The sequence below is a fragment of the Antechinus flavipes genome, chromosome 1, assembly GCF_016432865.1.
Source record: "Antechinus flavipes isolate AdamAnt ecotype Samford, QLD, Australia chromosome 1, AdamAnt_v2, whole genome shotgun sequence".
NCBI lineage: Eukaryota > Metazoa > Chordata > Mammalia > Dasyuromorphia > Dasyuridae > Antechinus > Antechinus flavipes.
In genome coordinates, this window is record NC_067398.1 from 236,643,109 (window position 1) to 236,661,148 (window position 18,040).

General features: G+C 36.2%; 1 protein-coding gene across 2 annotated transcripts in view; it reads left to right on the plus strand.

The window, feature by feature from the left end:
* Positions 1 to 18,040, plus strand: part of CCDC192 (coiled-coil domain containing 192) — a 321,145-nt gene that overhangs the window by 18,930 nt on the left and 284,175 nt on the right. Inside the window, exon 2 of one of the 2 annotated variants that reach the window (XM_051998280.1) lies at positions 396 to 450. The exons of the other annotated variant lie outside the window; for it this stretch is intronic. Within the exon in view, the coding sequence (XP_051854240.1) occupies positions 396 to 450 (55 nt within the window). The remainder of the gene's footprint in view (positions 1 to 395; positions 451 to 18,040) is intronic. 2 annotated transcript variants of the gene reach the window in all.

Below are 18,040 nucleotides of genomic sequence, written 5' to 3' on the forward strand. Positions count from 1 at the left end.
TAAAATTAGGAAGTTGAACTAGATCAAAGCTTCTTAAACTGGGGTCAAGTAACCGAATGTGGGGGAAGTGAAATTGTGATTTATTATCAGTAAATGTTTGATTTGCATAATATTTTATATACATTTACAATCAGGATTGCATCAAAATTTTTCAGGTGAAAAGGAGTAACAAATGGAAAAAAATTAAGAAGCTTTAGTGTAGATGACCTGTGAGGTTCATTCCCATTCTATCAGTCATCCCATAATTTTACTTTATGATAATCTTGAAATTGATATTTAGAAGGTTTTTACATTCATAAAATTCATCTTCAAGTGTTACAAAGTGTGGAAATATTTGGTATACATGTGTTTTAAAACTTCATTTCAGAATGCTAAAAAATTTAACTTTATTTCAGCCTTGTGCCTGGTAGAAGTTCAGTGATGGATTCGCCAGAAAGAAACAGAATAGTGGTAAGAAATGGTACTTAAATGGGCCTTAAAACATTATTTTGATTAGTATATATGTAACATCTCAATTTGATCAGCACTGACACTGTTTAAATATACATGAATTTTAAATTAGTTATTGTTATTATTTTAGATTTCCAATATTTTATTTTTCCAATTCATGAAAAGATAATTTTCAATATTTATTTCTGTAAGATTTTAAGTTTCAAATTTTTTCTCCTTCTCTATTGTCTCCTCCTTCCCAAAGACTGCAGTCTCATATAGATTATATATATACAGTCATTTTAAACATATTTTCATATTAATCTTGTTGTGAAAGAAAAATTGGAACAAAAGGGAAAAATCAGAAAGAAGAAACAAACCAAAAACAAAGTGAAAACAATATGCTTTGATCTACATTTAGTCTCCTATAGATCTCTTTCTAGAGGCTGATGGCATTTTCTTTTTTTTTTTTTAATTTAAATTTTATTTTAGTTAATAATAACTTTGTATTGACAGAATCCATGCCAGGGTAATTTTTTACATTATCCCTTGCACTCGCTTATGTTTCATTTTTTCCCCTCCCTCCTTCACCCCCCCCCCAAAGATGGCAAGCAGTCCTATATATGTTAAATATGTTGCCGTATATCCTAGATACAATACATATTTGCAGAACCGAACAGTTCTCCTGTTGCACAGGGAGAATTGGATTCAGAAGGTAAAAATAACTCGGGAAGAAAATCAAAAATGCAAATAGTTCACATTCGTTTCCCAGTGTTCCTTCTTTGGGTGTAGTTGTTTCTGTCCATCATTTATCCATTGAAACTCAGTTAGGTCTCTTTGTCATAGAAATCCACTTCCATCAGAATACATCCTCATACAATATCGTTGTCGAAGTGTATAATGATCTCCTGGTTCTGCTCATCTCACTTAGCATCAGTCCATGTAGGTCTCTCCAAGCCTCTCTGTATTCATCCTGCTGGTCATTTCTTACAGAACAATAATATTCCATAACATTCATATACCACAATTTACTCAACCATTCTCCAATTAATGGGCATCCATTCATTTTCCAGTTTCTAGCCACTACAAACAGGGCTGCCACAAACATTTTGGCACATACAGGTCCCTTTCCCTTTTTTAGTATCTCTTTGGGGTATAAGCCCAGAAGTAACACTGCTGGATCAAAGGGTATGCACAGTTTGATAACTTTTTGGGCATAATTCCAGATTGCTCTCCAGAATGGTTGGATTCGTTCACAACTCCACCAACAATGCAGGCTGATGGCATTTTCCATCCCAAGTCTATTGGAATGGTCTTGAATCACTGTATTGCTCAGAAGAGCCAAAGCCAATCATTACAAAATCTTGCTGTTACTATGTGCCATGTTCTCCTGGATCTGCTCACTTCACTCAACATCAGTTCATGTAAGCCTTATCAGGCTTTTCTGAAATCAGTCTACTCATAATTTCTTAAAGAAAAATAACATTTTATTATATTCATATACCATAATTTATTAGCCATTCCCCAATTGATGGGCATGCACTCAATTTCCAATTCCTTTCCACCACAGAAAGAGCTACTAAAAACATTTTTGCACAAGTGGGTCCTTTTTCCTCTTTATAATCTTTTTGGTTACAGACCCAGTAGTGATACTGCTGGGTCATAGCAGTATATATATATATATCTATCTATCTATCTATCTATCTATCTATATATCTATATATATTCCTTTGGACATAGTTCAAAATTGCTCTCCAGAATGGAGTGGATGAGTTCACAACTCCACCAACAATGTAGTAATGTCTCAGTTTTTCCACATCCCCTCCAAAATTTATGTTAAATTAATTAATTATTAACAAAGATTTTCTAAATACTTCATCAAGTAGAATGAAGATGCCTTTAAGGAATGAGAAAGAAAGAAAGAAACTATTATGATAATAGAACTTCCTGATTATTAAACCCTTAGTGTGGACTCAAATTTATAGATTTCTTTGAATCTCCATATAAATCCCAGTTTTTTATGAGCTCTCAATTCCTTCATAATTATATCCCCATGCCAAATGTCTGTCAGTGGTCACTATATTCTTAGGGTATTCCCATCTTTCAAGCCTTCAGTCCAGAGCCATTATTTCCTACTGAGAACACTTTAGAACATGCATTAACAATTCAAAAACATTTATTTACATTGCTCTGATCCCAATTACATAGAACAATATGCCTCTAAATTCTTAGTAATGGTTGGAAGAAGGGCTTTTTGCATGAAATATCAATTTTAGAGTTTCAAAATGTAATTTTAATTGGAAATTTGTTTTGAATCTCTTGGCTGTCATGTAGCCTTGACATTAGTGAACTCTGTAAAAATCTTGTAAAATCACAAAAACCATGTCCCCTTTAATCTGCAAAAACCCAGAATCCAAATAGTTTTATATCATCTCAACAGGGAGATAAGCAATACCATTCAATACCATACATTTGGGTGTAAATCAAACTCCTATTAATCTTTCAAGAAGTCACAGTCTCAGGAAAGATTTCACATTCTTTTTTTTTTTTTAAATGTGATTATCATCTGTGATATATTTAGCTCTTCTCAGCAATACAATGATCCAGTGCAATTACAATAAACTTGGGATGGAAAATGCTGCATCCAGAGAATTATGGATATACACAGTATTTTCACCTTTGTTTGGGTATATGTTTTATTTGTTTGCTTTTTCTTTCTTGGTTTTTTTCCCCCTTTTGGTCTGATTTTTCTTGCACAATGTGACATATGAAAATATATTCAGAAGGATTGTACATGTTTAACCTATACTGGATTGCTTGCTGGAAGAAGCAGGAAGTAGGGAATGGAGGGAGAAAATACATGGAACACAAAAGGATTTCACATTCAATTGAGAAATCCTGGTCTGATCAGCTAAGGCTGTCCCAAAACTTGCCAAGAGGTGCTCATAAAATAGGTTTCTTTTTACTCATTTCTTTGCAGAAAATCCAATGTAGGACCCTGCCCACTGAGAAGACATTCTCTTCTCAGTGCCAACCCCCATGTCACTAATAGGATTTTGCCATTAAAAAAATCAGTCTCTTAGCAAAACTGGCTCCCTATCCAACAATAAACTTCCATTTTTTGCCATCTAAAACTCTTTGGGTTCGTGAACAAAGAATCTGCGCCTCTGACTAAAAGGGGATTTCCACAACTCTCTGACTGTCACTAACCTTATCAACCTCATATTTTTGTCATTCAGAACTGCTATAGGGAGTATTCACAAAAAAAAAAAAAAAAAAAGGGTTTATTTTCACTGAGAAACAACTTCCCTCAGTGGGCTATTCCAGATAGGAATTACCAAAGGTTTGGGTGTAGAATCTTGTCTTTTATTAGCCTTCTATGGTTTGGGGCTAGGGAGCAATTAGGGGCTAATTTTCAAATCAATAAAGGGTGGTGATTTGTAAAGGGTCACAGATAATGGGGAAACTCTGGGTGAGGTATAAGACCCCTCAGCCCAGAAGGAACCTGCTAACAATGTCTGGTTTGGCTCCCATCTCCCCTCAGGGCTCCCCACTTTCCTGAGAAATCAGGGGGCAGTGACAATCGGTGATGTGATTGAAGCAGTGATACCAGGTAGCAAACTACATACAATAGCAAGTTGTTTATGTGATTCCTACATGTGCAGTATATACTGGGAGCATGCATGCTCAGTGTTTTTGTTACATAAAAAAAGGGGAAAGTCCTTGAAATAAATGGACTCCATTTTTCCACCATCCTCGGAAGTCTTGCCTAATCACTTCTCCACTAGGAAGGTATGTTTTAATCACTCCAGCCTGGGAGCTCTAGAAAGCATGGTATGTTTTGTCATCCCCAACTTGGGGGCTCTAGAAATGAGGGAAACAACAGTGATTGTTTCCCAGACCAAACTGATTGCCAGATTAATTGGAAGTGGGGATTCCAGTGGGAACCAGGCAGGAAAGTGGGGATCATCTTTAGGAATTTCCCCAGGCCAGGTGGCCCACCCTCCACAAAGATCAGGGAGACACAGAGTCCTTATTACATCAAGATAATATTCTATTATATTCTCTTATTATTAGGGATTTGAATATTTTTCATATGATTGTTGATAGCTTTGAAAATTGCCTGTTTATATCTTTAACTTATTGGGGAATGTTTCTTAGTTTTATAAATATCAATTTCTTACTTATATATCTTGGAAATGAGATCTTTATTAGAGAAATTTGTTCAAAAGATTTTGTTCCAGTCACTTTCTTCCCTTCTAATTTTAGTTCCATTGGTTTGGTTTATGCAAAAATTTTAAAAATTTTACATATTCAACATTGTCTATTAATCTTGTGTGACTATTATTTGTTTATTCAAGAATTTTTCTCCTAGAAAAAATTTTTGTATGAAATTTCTCTTTTAAGGGTTTGGTATATAAAATGCAGAAATAATAAATAAATAATACAACCAACTCTCTCCCCAACAACAAAACAGCTTTTCCTCTATCTATATATCTGCATGGCAATTTATTTATTTTTCTCTAATTTATTTGTGATGTAGCCCTTTATATATGAGTTCTGTATCAATTTGGAGCTTATTTTTATGTATGGTCTGTGAGGTGTTGGCCTATACATACTAATTTCTGCCAGACTGCTTTCTAGTTTTCCTAGCAGTTTTAGTTGAATAGTGAATCCTTTCCCAGTAACTGGGAAACTGTGAGTTTAATAAATACTAAGTTACTGGGTTTGTTGGTTCTGTATGTTGTATACTTACTCTACTCCACTGATCAATCTCTCGTTTTGTTAACCAAAACCAATTTTTTTTGGGAAGATTACTGTAATTTAGTAACGTTTGATGTCTGGCACGACTGATTCCCTTTTTTGGCTCCATCATCATCCTTGAGATTTTTAACTTTTTTGTTCTTCTAGATGAATATTGTTATTTTTTTCTGGCTCTAGGGCACAATATAAATTAATATTGTAGATTGTTATTTTATCATATTGGTGCAACTGAGGTGGAATTATTACTACATGACCTGCTGACAAACAGATCTAATAGAGGGCCAGTTCACTGTCCCGCAGACTGTTGGAGGGCCGGACTATAGTAAAAACAAAAACTTTGTTTTGTGGGCCTTTAAATAAAGAAACTTCATAGCCCTGGGTGAGGGGGATAATCGTCCTCAGCTGCTGCATCTGGCCGGCGGGCTGTAGTTTGAGAACCCCTGCCCTAGAGCCAGAAAAAATATCATTATTATCTTTAACAACACTCCAAGGATGAGAGCTTTGCTCTTAGTATTTTCTCTCCAGCTCTCTCAGTGTTACTCTGTGGCTCCTTAGTCTTTAGTCAGGCTAGGGAACTCTGTGGGCAGAGGGGGCAAGGAGCCACATATGAGATCTGATACTTTATTTGCAAAGGCCCCATTCCCAAATGTTACCATCCTTACCCTAGATGCCACCCATTTGTACTATTTCCCCCAGGGGAATAACTCTAACCTATCCCCTGTTTTCTTGCCAGAAAGGATCTCTTGCCCACATAATAATTGTAGGATATCCATTCCAAAATTATTCTGGCAAACTCACTCATAGTGCTTCTACACCACCTTTCTTGAAGTGTAATGCTGGAGAAACTGAGGCAGGAGAGAGATTAGAGAGTTTTTAATATTTTATTAATGGGAGAGTAAAATTGACTGGACAGGACTCTCGTCTCAAATTATCTAGTCAGACAGAGATAAAGATATACTGGGACCAAGGAATCCATGTTGGTCCCAGGGCTGGAGGAGACTGTTATCCCAAAGAATCCAGCGTCCAGCATACAGCTGCCAGCCGCCATCCTCCAGCAATGAATGGAGGAACCCCAACTTCTTAAATACCTTTTCTCTAAACAAAGGAAGGGGTGAGAAGTGAGGGAAAACCTCTATCAGGATAGGGAGGCCATAAATCCTAGAAAACCCAGAGACAGGATGTCTGAATACAAAGAAGTAAAGATATCAATGAGATATCTTGGAATATTTTAGAGGGATATTATAAATCCTTGAGGACAGAAAAGAGTCAGGAGGTCTACTCTCTTGTTTATCTTGCTAATTTATAACCTTTGAACAAATAGTCGTCAGTCTTACTGGGTCAGAGGGGGATTTATGACTAAAGAGATTGAGACAGAACAGTTAAGGAAACTAAGACAAGGGAAACTCGTACAGGGAAACTGAGTCAGGACAGTTAAAGAGAACTGTGGCATAACAGAAGCTTCTTTATAACCTCCTGAGAACTAACATTTCTATTGGTAGATTTGTTTAATCAGACTCTAAGCTATGAACTTCCAACTATTTGTTCTCTTACCACCGGCTAACTGATTCTGACACCTAACATCCCTCTAAACGCTGCTGCTGCCATCTTCAAGTCACCTGCTTCCCCCTACTCAGTCTGGACCCCATGAGACAGGGACAGCTCTATGTCCCTTATCAGCCTAAAGCAGCTCCAGAAGATGAGATCGCCATCTCTTTTTCCTAAAATGAATTTGGGGTGCAATTGCTTGCAAGGGGGAATGATGTAATATAGCTTCTAGGAAAGACAGCAATAATTTTAAGGTCCCCTCACCTTAGGGGACTTTTGTTCTAACAATAAGTCAGTGATTCTAAGTTTTTTGGCTCCCCGCCACTCCCAACCTAAGAATAATCTATCTGATTCTAAAATCTTTTGGCCTCAGGATAGTCCCATAGATCAAACTAATGAGACAATAGTGAATAGATCACTCCTCAGTCCATTGCTGACTGTCAGATGGATAATTCCAGAGACCACTCCTTGGTTTTACCTCTGGGCCATAAAGTTAGCATATCTATAATTTGAAGAACTAGATAAATGTGTTTTCTTGCTTCTGTTTCTTTGCTAAATTCTCTTGGAAATTAAACTACTTCAATTGGTGTTACAATTATAATAAACTTTGCCTCCTTGACTTGGAAATGGGTTCAAGCCTGAAAATTCTTTTGAGAAACTTTGTGACACCAGTCTGTGACCCCAACCTTTTGGGGTCCCTTCCTAACCTCAACACAACCTTACTCATGAACAATGAATTATTTGTCTGTTTTTTATTTCTATGAAAAGAGTTTTATAGCTATATTTATATAATCTCTGGATGAATCTTAGTAGGTATGCTCCCAAATATTCTATAGATTCTATAGTTATTTTTGATGGAATTTTTTTTTCTAACTCCTCCTGCTAGGTTTTTATTTTTATTTTTTGCTTATATGTAGAAATCCTAATAATATATGTGGATAAAATGCTACACTGAGAGGATGGAAGAGCTGAGTTCATGTCCCACCTCAGAAACTTACTTAGTTGTGTGATTATGGGCATGCCACTTAATTTCTCAGCCTCAGTTTCCTTACCTATAAAATGAGGTGCTATGATAGCACCAACCTCACAGGTTTAATATGAGACTTAAATTAAATGATATATGTAAAACACTTTGCAAAATTTACAACATTAAACAAAGATTAATTATTATCTTGCCACTTCTCAAAACTATTATTTAATTAATTTTATATTAACTTTGTAGCATTTTTAAAGTATTTTTATTTGCAAAAGTGATCATTTTTTCTTGTCTATGCTTTCCTCAAGTTCTTTTTCTTCTCTTTCTGTAAGTGATAGTGTATAGTAGTGATGTTAAAGAGCATCCTTGCTTGATCTAATCTTAATCTACTCTAATCTTAATGAAAAGGCTTCTAACTTCTTCATTTCATAAAATACTTGCTTTTAGATTTAGATTCAAACTATTTACTATATTAAGGAGAGTTCCCTATATTCTTATGAATTCTAGAGTTTTAATAGAAATGAATGTAGAAAATTTCAAGAACATTTTTAGCATCTATTGATATAATCATATGGTTTAGCTATTTATATTAAAATTATTTATTGTATTTTTAATCTTCTTTGTGTTGAGTTACTCCTATATGCCTCATATAAACCCACCTCAGTCATAGCTTAATATTTCTAATTTGTTATAATTTATATTTTAAAAATTGACATCAGTTTTCATGAAGGGATAGTAATCTGTGATTTTCTTTTTCTGCTTTATTTCTGTCTGACTTAGACACACAAACACATTATATATCATCATAGGAAGAGATCAGAAAGGTACATTCTTTTATTATTATAGGAAGCTTGTATGTAGGATTAGAATTAACTTTTTATTTAATATTCAAATGAATTTACTTGAAATTTATCTGGTCCTGGAGATTTGTCATATTTAAGTTTAAGGTCACTTTGATAAACTGAAACAGACAAAAATGTATAGGAAGACCAAGTAGGAAATTATTAAACTAGTTAAAGCATGAGATGATGAGGGCCTGTATTAGGGTGGTGATAGTGTTAAAGGAGAGAAGAGAATATATCTTATCAATAAAATGGATATGAATGAAGGATAATGAGGAACCAGGGATGACATGACAGTCCACTCAACAATAATAGAGACGTCAGGAAGAGGGGAAAATGAAAACAAATTCAATTTTGAACAGGTTGAGTTTAATATACCTATGGGGAGATCCAGTAGGAAATATCCATTACTTAGTTGAAAATGTGAGAATGGAGGTCAGGATAGAGACTAAGATTAGAAAAATAGGTCTGAGAATTCTCTGCATGGAGATGACAATTCAATTTAAGGGAGCTAATGAAATCAACAAGTAAAAGAGTAAAGAGGTAGAAGAAAAGCATGTTTAGGACAGTTTTGGGGGTTCCTTACAGTGGATTTCCAGTTTCTTGACATTACAAAGAGGGCGGCTACAAACATTTTTGCTCATGTGGGTCCCTTTCCCTTCTTTAGTATCTCTCTGGGATATAAGCCCAGTAGAAACACTGCTGGATCAAAGGATATGCACAGTTTGCAAATCATTTATTTTTGATAATGGATGCCTTATATTTCTTCTATTTTTTGTTCTAATAGTTCTTGCTGACTTGGACTTATGGATTTCTGTTTGTTCTGTTCTAGGTTTCATGGAGTCCATTTCTTGGAGAGAGTTTTATCACTTTTTCTTCTATACTATTCATTCTCCTCCTAGTACTTTCCTACAGAGCTTTGATTTTATTTATCTCCTGCTAAATTTCTTCTAAGTATTCATGTAGTCCTGTTGGAAAATCCTGTCCTTTGGGATAGGAGTTGTGGTTATTTTTTGCTTTTAGTATAAATTTGGAGCATCTCTATAGCTATAATAATTATATGCTACTGGTCTGGGTCTTTTTTGGCTTACTTATCTTTGTAGCTTTAGTTCCTATTCCTTATCTTTTCCAGGGTTGAGCAGGTTGAGCTCTATCTATATTGTACTTTGGGTGCAATATGAACCCTGTTTCCTTTCATCCTGGATCACCTAGATTGTATTGACCTTTACCTCCTGGTATGTTACCTTTTATCTTTGTGAGATTCATATCTCTGGGTCTTCAGGGCCCTCTTATGATGTTTCAGGACAGGATTTTAGGGACTTTAGAGCCTCTGGCTGCCTTGATATGAGATGTGCTGTATTGGCCACTGCTGCTTTCAAGTTTCCTCTTCCACTAGGTTTTTTGATCAGTCTTGGGCTTTTTAAAGTGAGTCTTTTATTCTTTCTAGCTCTGGACACAGAACCTTGAAGGCTACATGTTTCATGTTTCCAAACTGTCTCTGGTTGAGCTGGAGACTTTAGAGTTATTTGCCTGATTTGGCATTAGTTGTACTTGTGACTCCTCTTCCTCTTTCCTAAGGGGTGACATTATGTGTGGTTCTGCAGTGTCAGTAGTTATTGTAATTTTTTATCATATTTCTCGGTGATTCTTCAATTTATTGTGAATTCAAGTTTTTACCAGAGTATGTTTGTAGGAAGTAAATGATGATCTTCTTCTAATTGGATCAGGAAGCCATCTTGACTGGTCATCTTAGCTACTATCATTGTCATTGGTTAAATTGCATTTCACTGGGGTTATACCCATCACTTTCTAAATATTTATTGGGATGTTCTATGAAATCCACAAGGTGGGGCTATTTTTCCACAAGAGCAGATAAGAGTTTAAAAAAAAAAACTGGGAGTGTATGAAGTTAACAGATTTTTTTCTGTTGAAAGTGAGAAAAGAAACGCACACCTAACATGTTGCATCTCTTATACACTTATTTTGCATTAAATTATTTGTATATTTTTAATGTCTGCAAAAGACTATCTAGGCATGAGTTCAAGACTGGAATAAATTCATGGAAAAAGCCAGGAGTCAGTATAAGACTTTGCCTGTGCAAGTGTAGCTGGTCTTCCATTCTTTGCCTTCTAAGATTAGAAGCTTCTGTTGGAGCAAGGTGGCCAAAAATGATTTTGTGTATCATGGCCCCCCATTATCAAAAAGCATCACCTAAGTGTCCATTATGTGATAGGCATTATGCCAGGTCCTAACTTATAAAAGTGGGACAATCACTAACTGCAAGTCACTAAAAGTAAAATCTGTTATGGCAGAGATCCATTTTTTATCTAAACTTTTAATCTATATCACTTGCCTCTTACAATGCCATTTAAAAATACATATTAGATCTTAACAAATGATTATTGAATTAAATGAACAAGTTTACAGCTACTAATAACTTTTTCTTTATTTAATCATTTCTATCCTATGATTCTAACAATATTTACCTGTTCAATTTAGAAGCATTTTTTTTTTTTAAAGAAAAGGATTTAGTTAAGGGTTTGGCTTAGCAACAGTTTGGTGAGTTCATTGGTGAGAGACACATAAAACCATAGATGTGGTAGAAGGAATCTTTGTGCCTGTCTCGTCCAAAGTCCTCATTTTACAGATGTGAGGTTAAGATAGAGGGAGGTAGGCAGAGTTAGAGTTGAAATCCAGGTTTCTCATTCCATATGCAAAATTCCATATATAAAAATACAAAAATGCTTTTCATATTTGTCTTTGATTAAATTCTTATGTAGGAATGTCCAATAACACATATAGGCCACATTAGGGATCACATGTTCATTTCCAGATGCCATAATTCAGGAAGGATTTCAGTAAAGTGAGGACAGTTCAGAGGAAGGTAAACAGAATGGTTAAGGTCTCAATGTCATGCATTTGGGGAATTACTCAAAAGAAGTAGGGTTTAGATTAAAGAAGATAAACGTGGAAGGACATGACTATATTTAAAGGGAATTAGACTTCTATTTGGTCACTGATATCAGAACTAATCTTGATTTCTCTTTGTCAATTGGTTCCTTCTTTGTTGCTTATAAACATGCCAAGATCTCACTAATTCACTTGACTGTGGTTTTAATACCTTTATGATTCTAAAAATATTTTGTTCTAAAGACTTTCTTGTAAAAATTTCAATCTATCTTATTATGCATGTATTCATAGTAAACTTTATGATTTACTCCTTTTCATTTTGAAAAAAAGGACTAATGAAAGATTTATTGAAAGCCAAAGGTTATGGGGAATCAGAAAAGGTCAGGAATGGAGTTTAAAAAATGATGAATTTCTTCTGCAGTGTTTTTGATGTAGGCTTTTATTTAAACAAAATACATTTCTTCAGTAAAATGCCCTTTCCCCAATCTTCAGGGCTTTAATCTTCTCATTGTATTTTTCATGACAATCTTCATAGCAATAATTTGTGATTATTTTTTCTTAGTCTACTCACTGTTGTTCCAACTTCATGAAGTCCATGCCACACTGTAGAGGAATCGACAATGACCCCTCAACTGCCAGTTCTCTGTGAAAATCTTTGTTTTCAGACAATATATTAAACTGTTTTGTAATAATGACATGAAAGTTCTGGGTGATATTTTTGCTTTCAACTGCATATTATTTGTTTTTAGTATGACTATATTTCACTCTGAGTTTGAATGATATATTGGAACATTTGTACTAGTTATTGAAGCATTTTTTGTTTGTTTGTTTTGCTGAGGCAATTGAGGTTAAGTGACTTGCCTAGGGTCACACAGGAAGAGATAAGTGTCTGAGACTAAATTTGAACTCAGGTCCTCCTGAATTCAGGGCTGGTGCTCTATCCACTGCACCACCCAACTGCCCCGAAGTATGTTCTTTAAAAGGCTTTTTTTGCATGATACTTTCAATTAATATCCATTCTTAAAAGTCACAGAATTTAAAGTAACAATAAAAGAGAATAATGACTGTGCATAGAACAAAATCTGTCACTGGATTAGCAGATAACTAACTATATATAAGCAAACAAACTTGATTTAATTTAACCTGTGCAAGGTCTACGTTATCTTAGTGGCAGTAGAAGTATATATGTATTATTACTGTTATCACAACATGAGACCTTTACAAATTCTTTCTTTGGTGAGTCAGAATAAGTGTTAATTGTCTGAGGTCACAGTTGAATTCAGGTCTTTCGGATTCTAGGGCTGGAGCTCTATCCATTCAGCTACCCTGAAAATTATTTCTTGTCTCAAGTGTAGTAGGAGTTTGATAGATGATTGATTGATTCAGTTTATTCTAGGCATGGAGGCAGTAAATTGTGGAACAGAAAATAGGTCAGTCTTTTTTTTTTTTTTTAATTTAAATTTTATTTTATTTAATAATAACTTTGTTATTGCATGGATTCTGCCAGGGTAATTTTTTACAACATTATCCCTTGCACTCGCTTATGTTTCGTTTTTTCCTCTCCCTCCCTCTACCCCCCCCCCCAAGATGGCAAGCAGTCCTATATATGTTAAATATGTTGCAGTATATCCTAGATACAATACATATTTGCAGAACCGAACAGTTCTCCTGTTGCACAGGGAGAATTGGATTCAGAAGGTAAAAATAACTCGGGAAGAAAATCAAAAATGCAAATAGTTCACATTCGTTTCCCAGTGTTCCTTCTTTGGGTGTTTCTGTCCATCATTTATCCACTGAAACTCAGTTAGGTCTCTTTGTCATAGAAATCCACTTCCATCAGAATACATCCTCATACAATATCGTTGTCGAAGTGTATAATGATCTCCTGGTTCTGCTCATCTCACTTAGCATCAGTCCATGTAGGTCTCTCCAAGCCTCTCTGTATTCATCCTGCTGGTCATTCCTTACAGAGCAATAATATTCCATAATATTCATATACCACAATTTACCCAACCTTTCTCCAATTGATGGGCATCCATTCATTTTCCAGTTTCTAGCCACTACAAACAGGGCTGCTACAAACATTTTGGCACATACAGGTCCCTTTCCCTTCTTTAGTATTTCTTTGGAGAAAATAGGTCAGTCTGATGAGCATGTAGAGCATGTGAAAGAAAAAAATGTTCAACAAGCCTGAAGGGATAGACTGTTAGATTGTGAAAGCCTTTTAAAAACCAAAGAAAGGTATCTAATTTTTTATTCTAGAATCAATAGAGACTCACAAAAACTTCCTAAGCAGGAAAGTGATATCAAATGTGTTTTGGAACTATCACTTTGTTGGTTTATGTGGAAAATGGATTGGAGGAGGGAAAGGTAATGTAGGGATATAAATTGGAAGACTTTTAAATAGTCCAGGTGAAAGTGATGAGTGCTTGAACTAGCCCTTTGTGGTTCAACTCTTTGAAATGACAGTCTGTAATATCTCATTTTCTCATTTCTCACTCTCTTCTTAATCCCTTGCAATTCAGCTTTTAACCCTGAAATTCCCCTGAGACTGGCTCTTGTCCCATTTCATTTGAGTTGTTATAGTTCTGCTGGGTCGTCCTTTGCCAGTGCCAGTAATGCCCATGTTACACAATTGATTCCAGGATTCTTCAGAGAGACCTTGAGAATATTCTTGTATCATTTCTTCTAATATCTATACGATCCCTTGTACTTGCTTTGTGTGAATTTTCTGTAGAATAGTGTTTTAGGCAAACACATATTTGGCATTTGAACTCTGTGGCCAGCCTATCAGCGTTAGGCTCTCTGCAGTAAAGTTTGATTTTTGGCAGTTAGCTTGAGAAAGCACCTTAGTGTCCAGTACCTTATCTTGCCAAGTGATCATCAGAATCTTCCTAAGATGGAAGCAGTTCAGTTTCCTAGCATGGTTATGGTACAGTAGCTAGGTTTTACAGCCACCCAACAAAGAGATCAATACAATGGCTCTGTACATCTTCAGTTTGGTGGGCTAGCTTTGTCAATGCATGCATCAACTTCATCATTTATGTGTATATTGCTGGAAAATATACCCCCAAAGTAAGTAAACTTATTTACACCATTCAAAATTCTTCACTTGCTATAACCAATGGTTCTACATCTGGATAATGGGGTGTCGGCTGGTGCAGAACTTCTATATTCTTGGTGTTAATGGTTGGGCAAAACAAGCATTTGTTTTTTTTTTTGCATCTCAGTGTCAGAGGCTGCAATGAGTGGATAGTCATTTGCAAACAAAAAACCACATACCAACTCTCCCCTCACTTCCGCCTTGACTTATAATCTTTTCAAGTTAAGTTAGATGTCATCAGTGTGGTAACTGACCTTGAGGCCGCTTTTGTCCTCACCCAAGGTATTTAACAACATCATTGGAAATATGGTAAAAAGAATGAGAGCAAGCCTGCAGCCTTGTTTTACTCCATTGATTACCGAGAAAGCATGAGAACATTGTCTATTATCCAGAACCTGGACAAGCATGTTACCATAAAAATGACATACAATACTAATGAGCTTTTCCCGGCAACCAAATTTTAACATAATTTTCCACAAATCTTCATAACTGTGACTGTCTTAAAGGCCTTGGTCAGATTGAAAAATGTTGTTTATAGACTTCTGTTCTGCTTTTGAGGTTTCTTCTGGAAATTCACCTAGAGAGGGATTAATTTCAACCTCAAGCCTACAATCATTGGTTTCAGTATTGATTGATGAGTTTGTTGAGAACAATATGGAAGTATTCAAGTCATCTCTCTAGGACCATGTCTTTATCACTGATCAGATGTGGCTCCAACAGCATTGCATAGTTGAAATGCACCATAACTCTTTGGCTCATAAGCCTTCAGGGTATCACAAAGCACTTTAGATTATTATTATAAGCATAAAATTGAATTTCATCTACCTTTTTACTGAGCCAAGCATACTGCATCTCTCTAAGCTTTACTTGCATTTTTACTTCTGTTGGAGTTAAACACCACCTTCTTAGAGACAGATGATATGTGTATATATATTCTTAATAATAGCTTTTTATTTTCAAAATATAGCAAAGATAGTTTTCAACATTCACCCTTCCAAAACCTTGTGTTCCAAATTTTCCTCCTTCCTCCCACCCTGCCCCTAGACAGCAAAGTAATCCAATATATGTTAAACATGATATAGTCTATTAAATGCCATTCTTTGCTTTGAGGGGGCACCCATAAAGTTTTATTGCATTTATGTAAACAGAAAACAATATTGGTGAGGAAGTCATATGATGTGTAAATCCTCAGTAGTAAGTGAATGTTGCCATTGTTGTTTCTGACGCTATTCTTTCCAGGGATTCCCTGCTATGTCTGGTAGTCTGTGTCTCTTCTTGCTTTAAAATGACTTAAAAGTATAAGCTTGTCTTCTTTTAGCACATTGCTGATGAAGGTCTTCAGATTTTCCTAAGTTTTTTCTTTCACTTCATCAGGGTTTGTCATGGTGGGAGCATATGCACTGATGGTGATGGTATAGCCCTTTCCTACAAGTAACAATTGCATTGTCATGAGCCTCTCATTCACTTCTTTGGGTAGGCATACAAGCTTCTTGACTGGATCAGTTTTCATTGCAAAACCTACACCAGCTTTAGGGTTTATCCCACCAACTGTGACCACTCCAGAAAGACATATATTCAGTGCTGTCTTCAGTAAGCTGGCTTTCATTTGTCAGCCTTGTTTAGCTCAGGGTAGTTATTTGGTTGTGATACCTCCTGAATTCTCTCATAATGTGAGCTCTTTGTCAGGTTTGCTGGATTTTGTGTTGTCCATAAGCTTGTGCCCACCCTTATACTAATGATGAGCAAAATTATCTTTTTGTGTGCTTTTGATCCTAGGCTAAGATCCCCATCTTCCAGAGTAAGCAGGCCAGGATGGAATGAGGCAGACAGTTTTGGGGTACTCTTTCTTAGCCCTCTCTTCATAGGAGGAGGTGAATGGTGTAGTTCTTCAGAAAGGCCATTCAGACCCAGAAGACTGCTTTAGTGTGGTGAGAAGACAACCTTATGGCCATTTGTTTGGTGATGGTGACCATAGCACACAGTGTATTGACATCTGCTGCTTTGTTACATGCCTGTCACTATAGGACTTTGAGATAGATAAAAATGGTAAAATGATAGGGGTGATGTCTTTTTATCTGCTTATAAATTTGATTGAAGTGAGGCAGATTTGCATGAAGTCAGCAGCCTCACTCTCTCTTCCAGAGTCATCAGAGTCCAATGGCAAGACAAAGTCAAGATAACCGGTGATGGCTCAGGATGCAATATATGATTTTGGCATCTTTGACATCTAATCAAGCTCCAGGAGCTCCACAGATTCTGCTTCAACCATCTTCATGGGTTCTTGCAACAAATTATTCTCTCTCTTTTTTTTTTAAATAAGTTTTTATTGATAGAACCCATGCCAGGGTAATTTTTACAGCATTATCCCTTGCATTCACTTCTGTTCCGATTTTTCCCCTCCCTCCCTCCACCCCCTCCCCCAGATGGCAAGCAGTCCTTCACATGTTAAATAGGTTACAGTATATCCTAGATACAATATATGTGTGCAGAACCGAACAGTTTTCTTGTTACACAGAGAGAATTGGATTCAGAAGATATAAATAACCCGGGAAGAAAAACAAAAATGCAAGCAGTTTATATTCATTTCCCAGTGGTCTTTCTTTGGGTGTAGCTGCTTCTGTCCATCCTTGATCAATTGAAACTGAATTAGCTCTCTTTATCCAAGAGATCCACTTCCATCAGAATACATCCTCAAACATTATCATTGTTGAGGTATATAATGATCTCCTGGTTCTGCTCATTTCACTTAGCATCAGTTCATGTAGGTCTCGCCAGTCCTCTCTGTATTCATCCTGCTGGTCATTTCTTACAGAACAATAATATCCATAACATTATATACCACAATTTACTCAACCATTCTCTAATTGATGGACATCCATTCATTTTCCAGCTTCTAGCCACTACAAAAAGGGCTGCCACAAACATTTTGGCACATATAGGTCCCTTTCCCTTCTTTAGTATCTCTTTGGGATATAACCTCAGTAGTAGCACTGCCGGATCAAAGGGTATGCACAGTTTGATAACTTTTTGAGCATAGTTCCAAATTGTTCTCCAGAATGGCTGGAGCAACAAATTATTCTCATTTGCACATTTTCTCAGGGGATGTCTTCACATGCTTGGGATAGAGCTTCCTCCCCAACTCACTGAAGGGTTTGAGACACTTCAGTTCCCTTTAATTTGGTTTAGTTCATCTTCCAAATTGTTTTTACCAGGATGTGGCTGCTGGGCACCCGTGCTGTAGCCACGGGTGGTAGTTGGGTATATTAGGAGGGCACCAAAGGTGGAAAGCAGCCCTGAAAAAGGCTCAGTGGTCTTCACACCAGAGATGCTAGTCTTCCCCTGAACACATCCTATAACCCCTGGGCCACACTCTATTGTGCCACCTAGCTAACTGTTGAATGACCTATAATGATCTCATTTTTTCCAATCTTGAACCTAAACTTTTAGGGTGTTGGACTGTATTAGAACTAG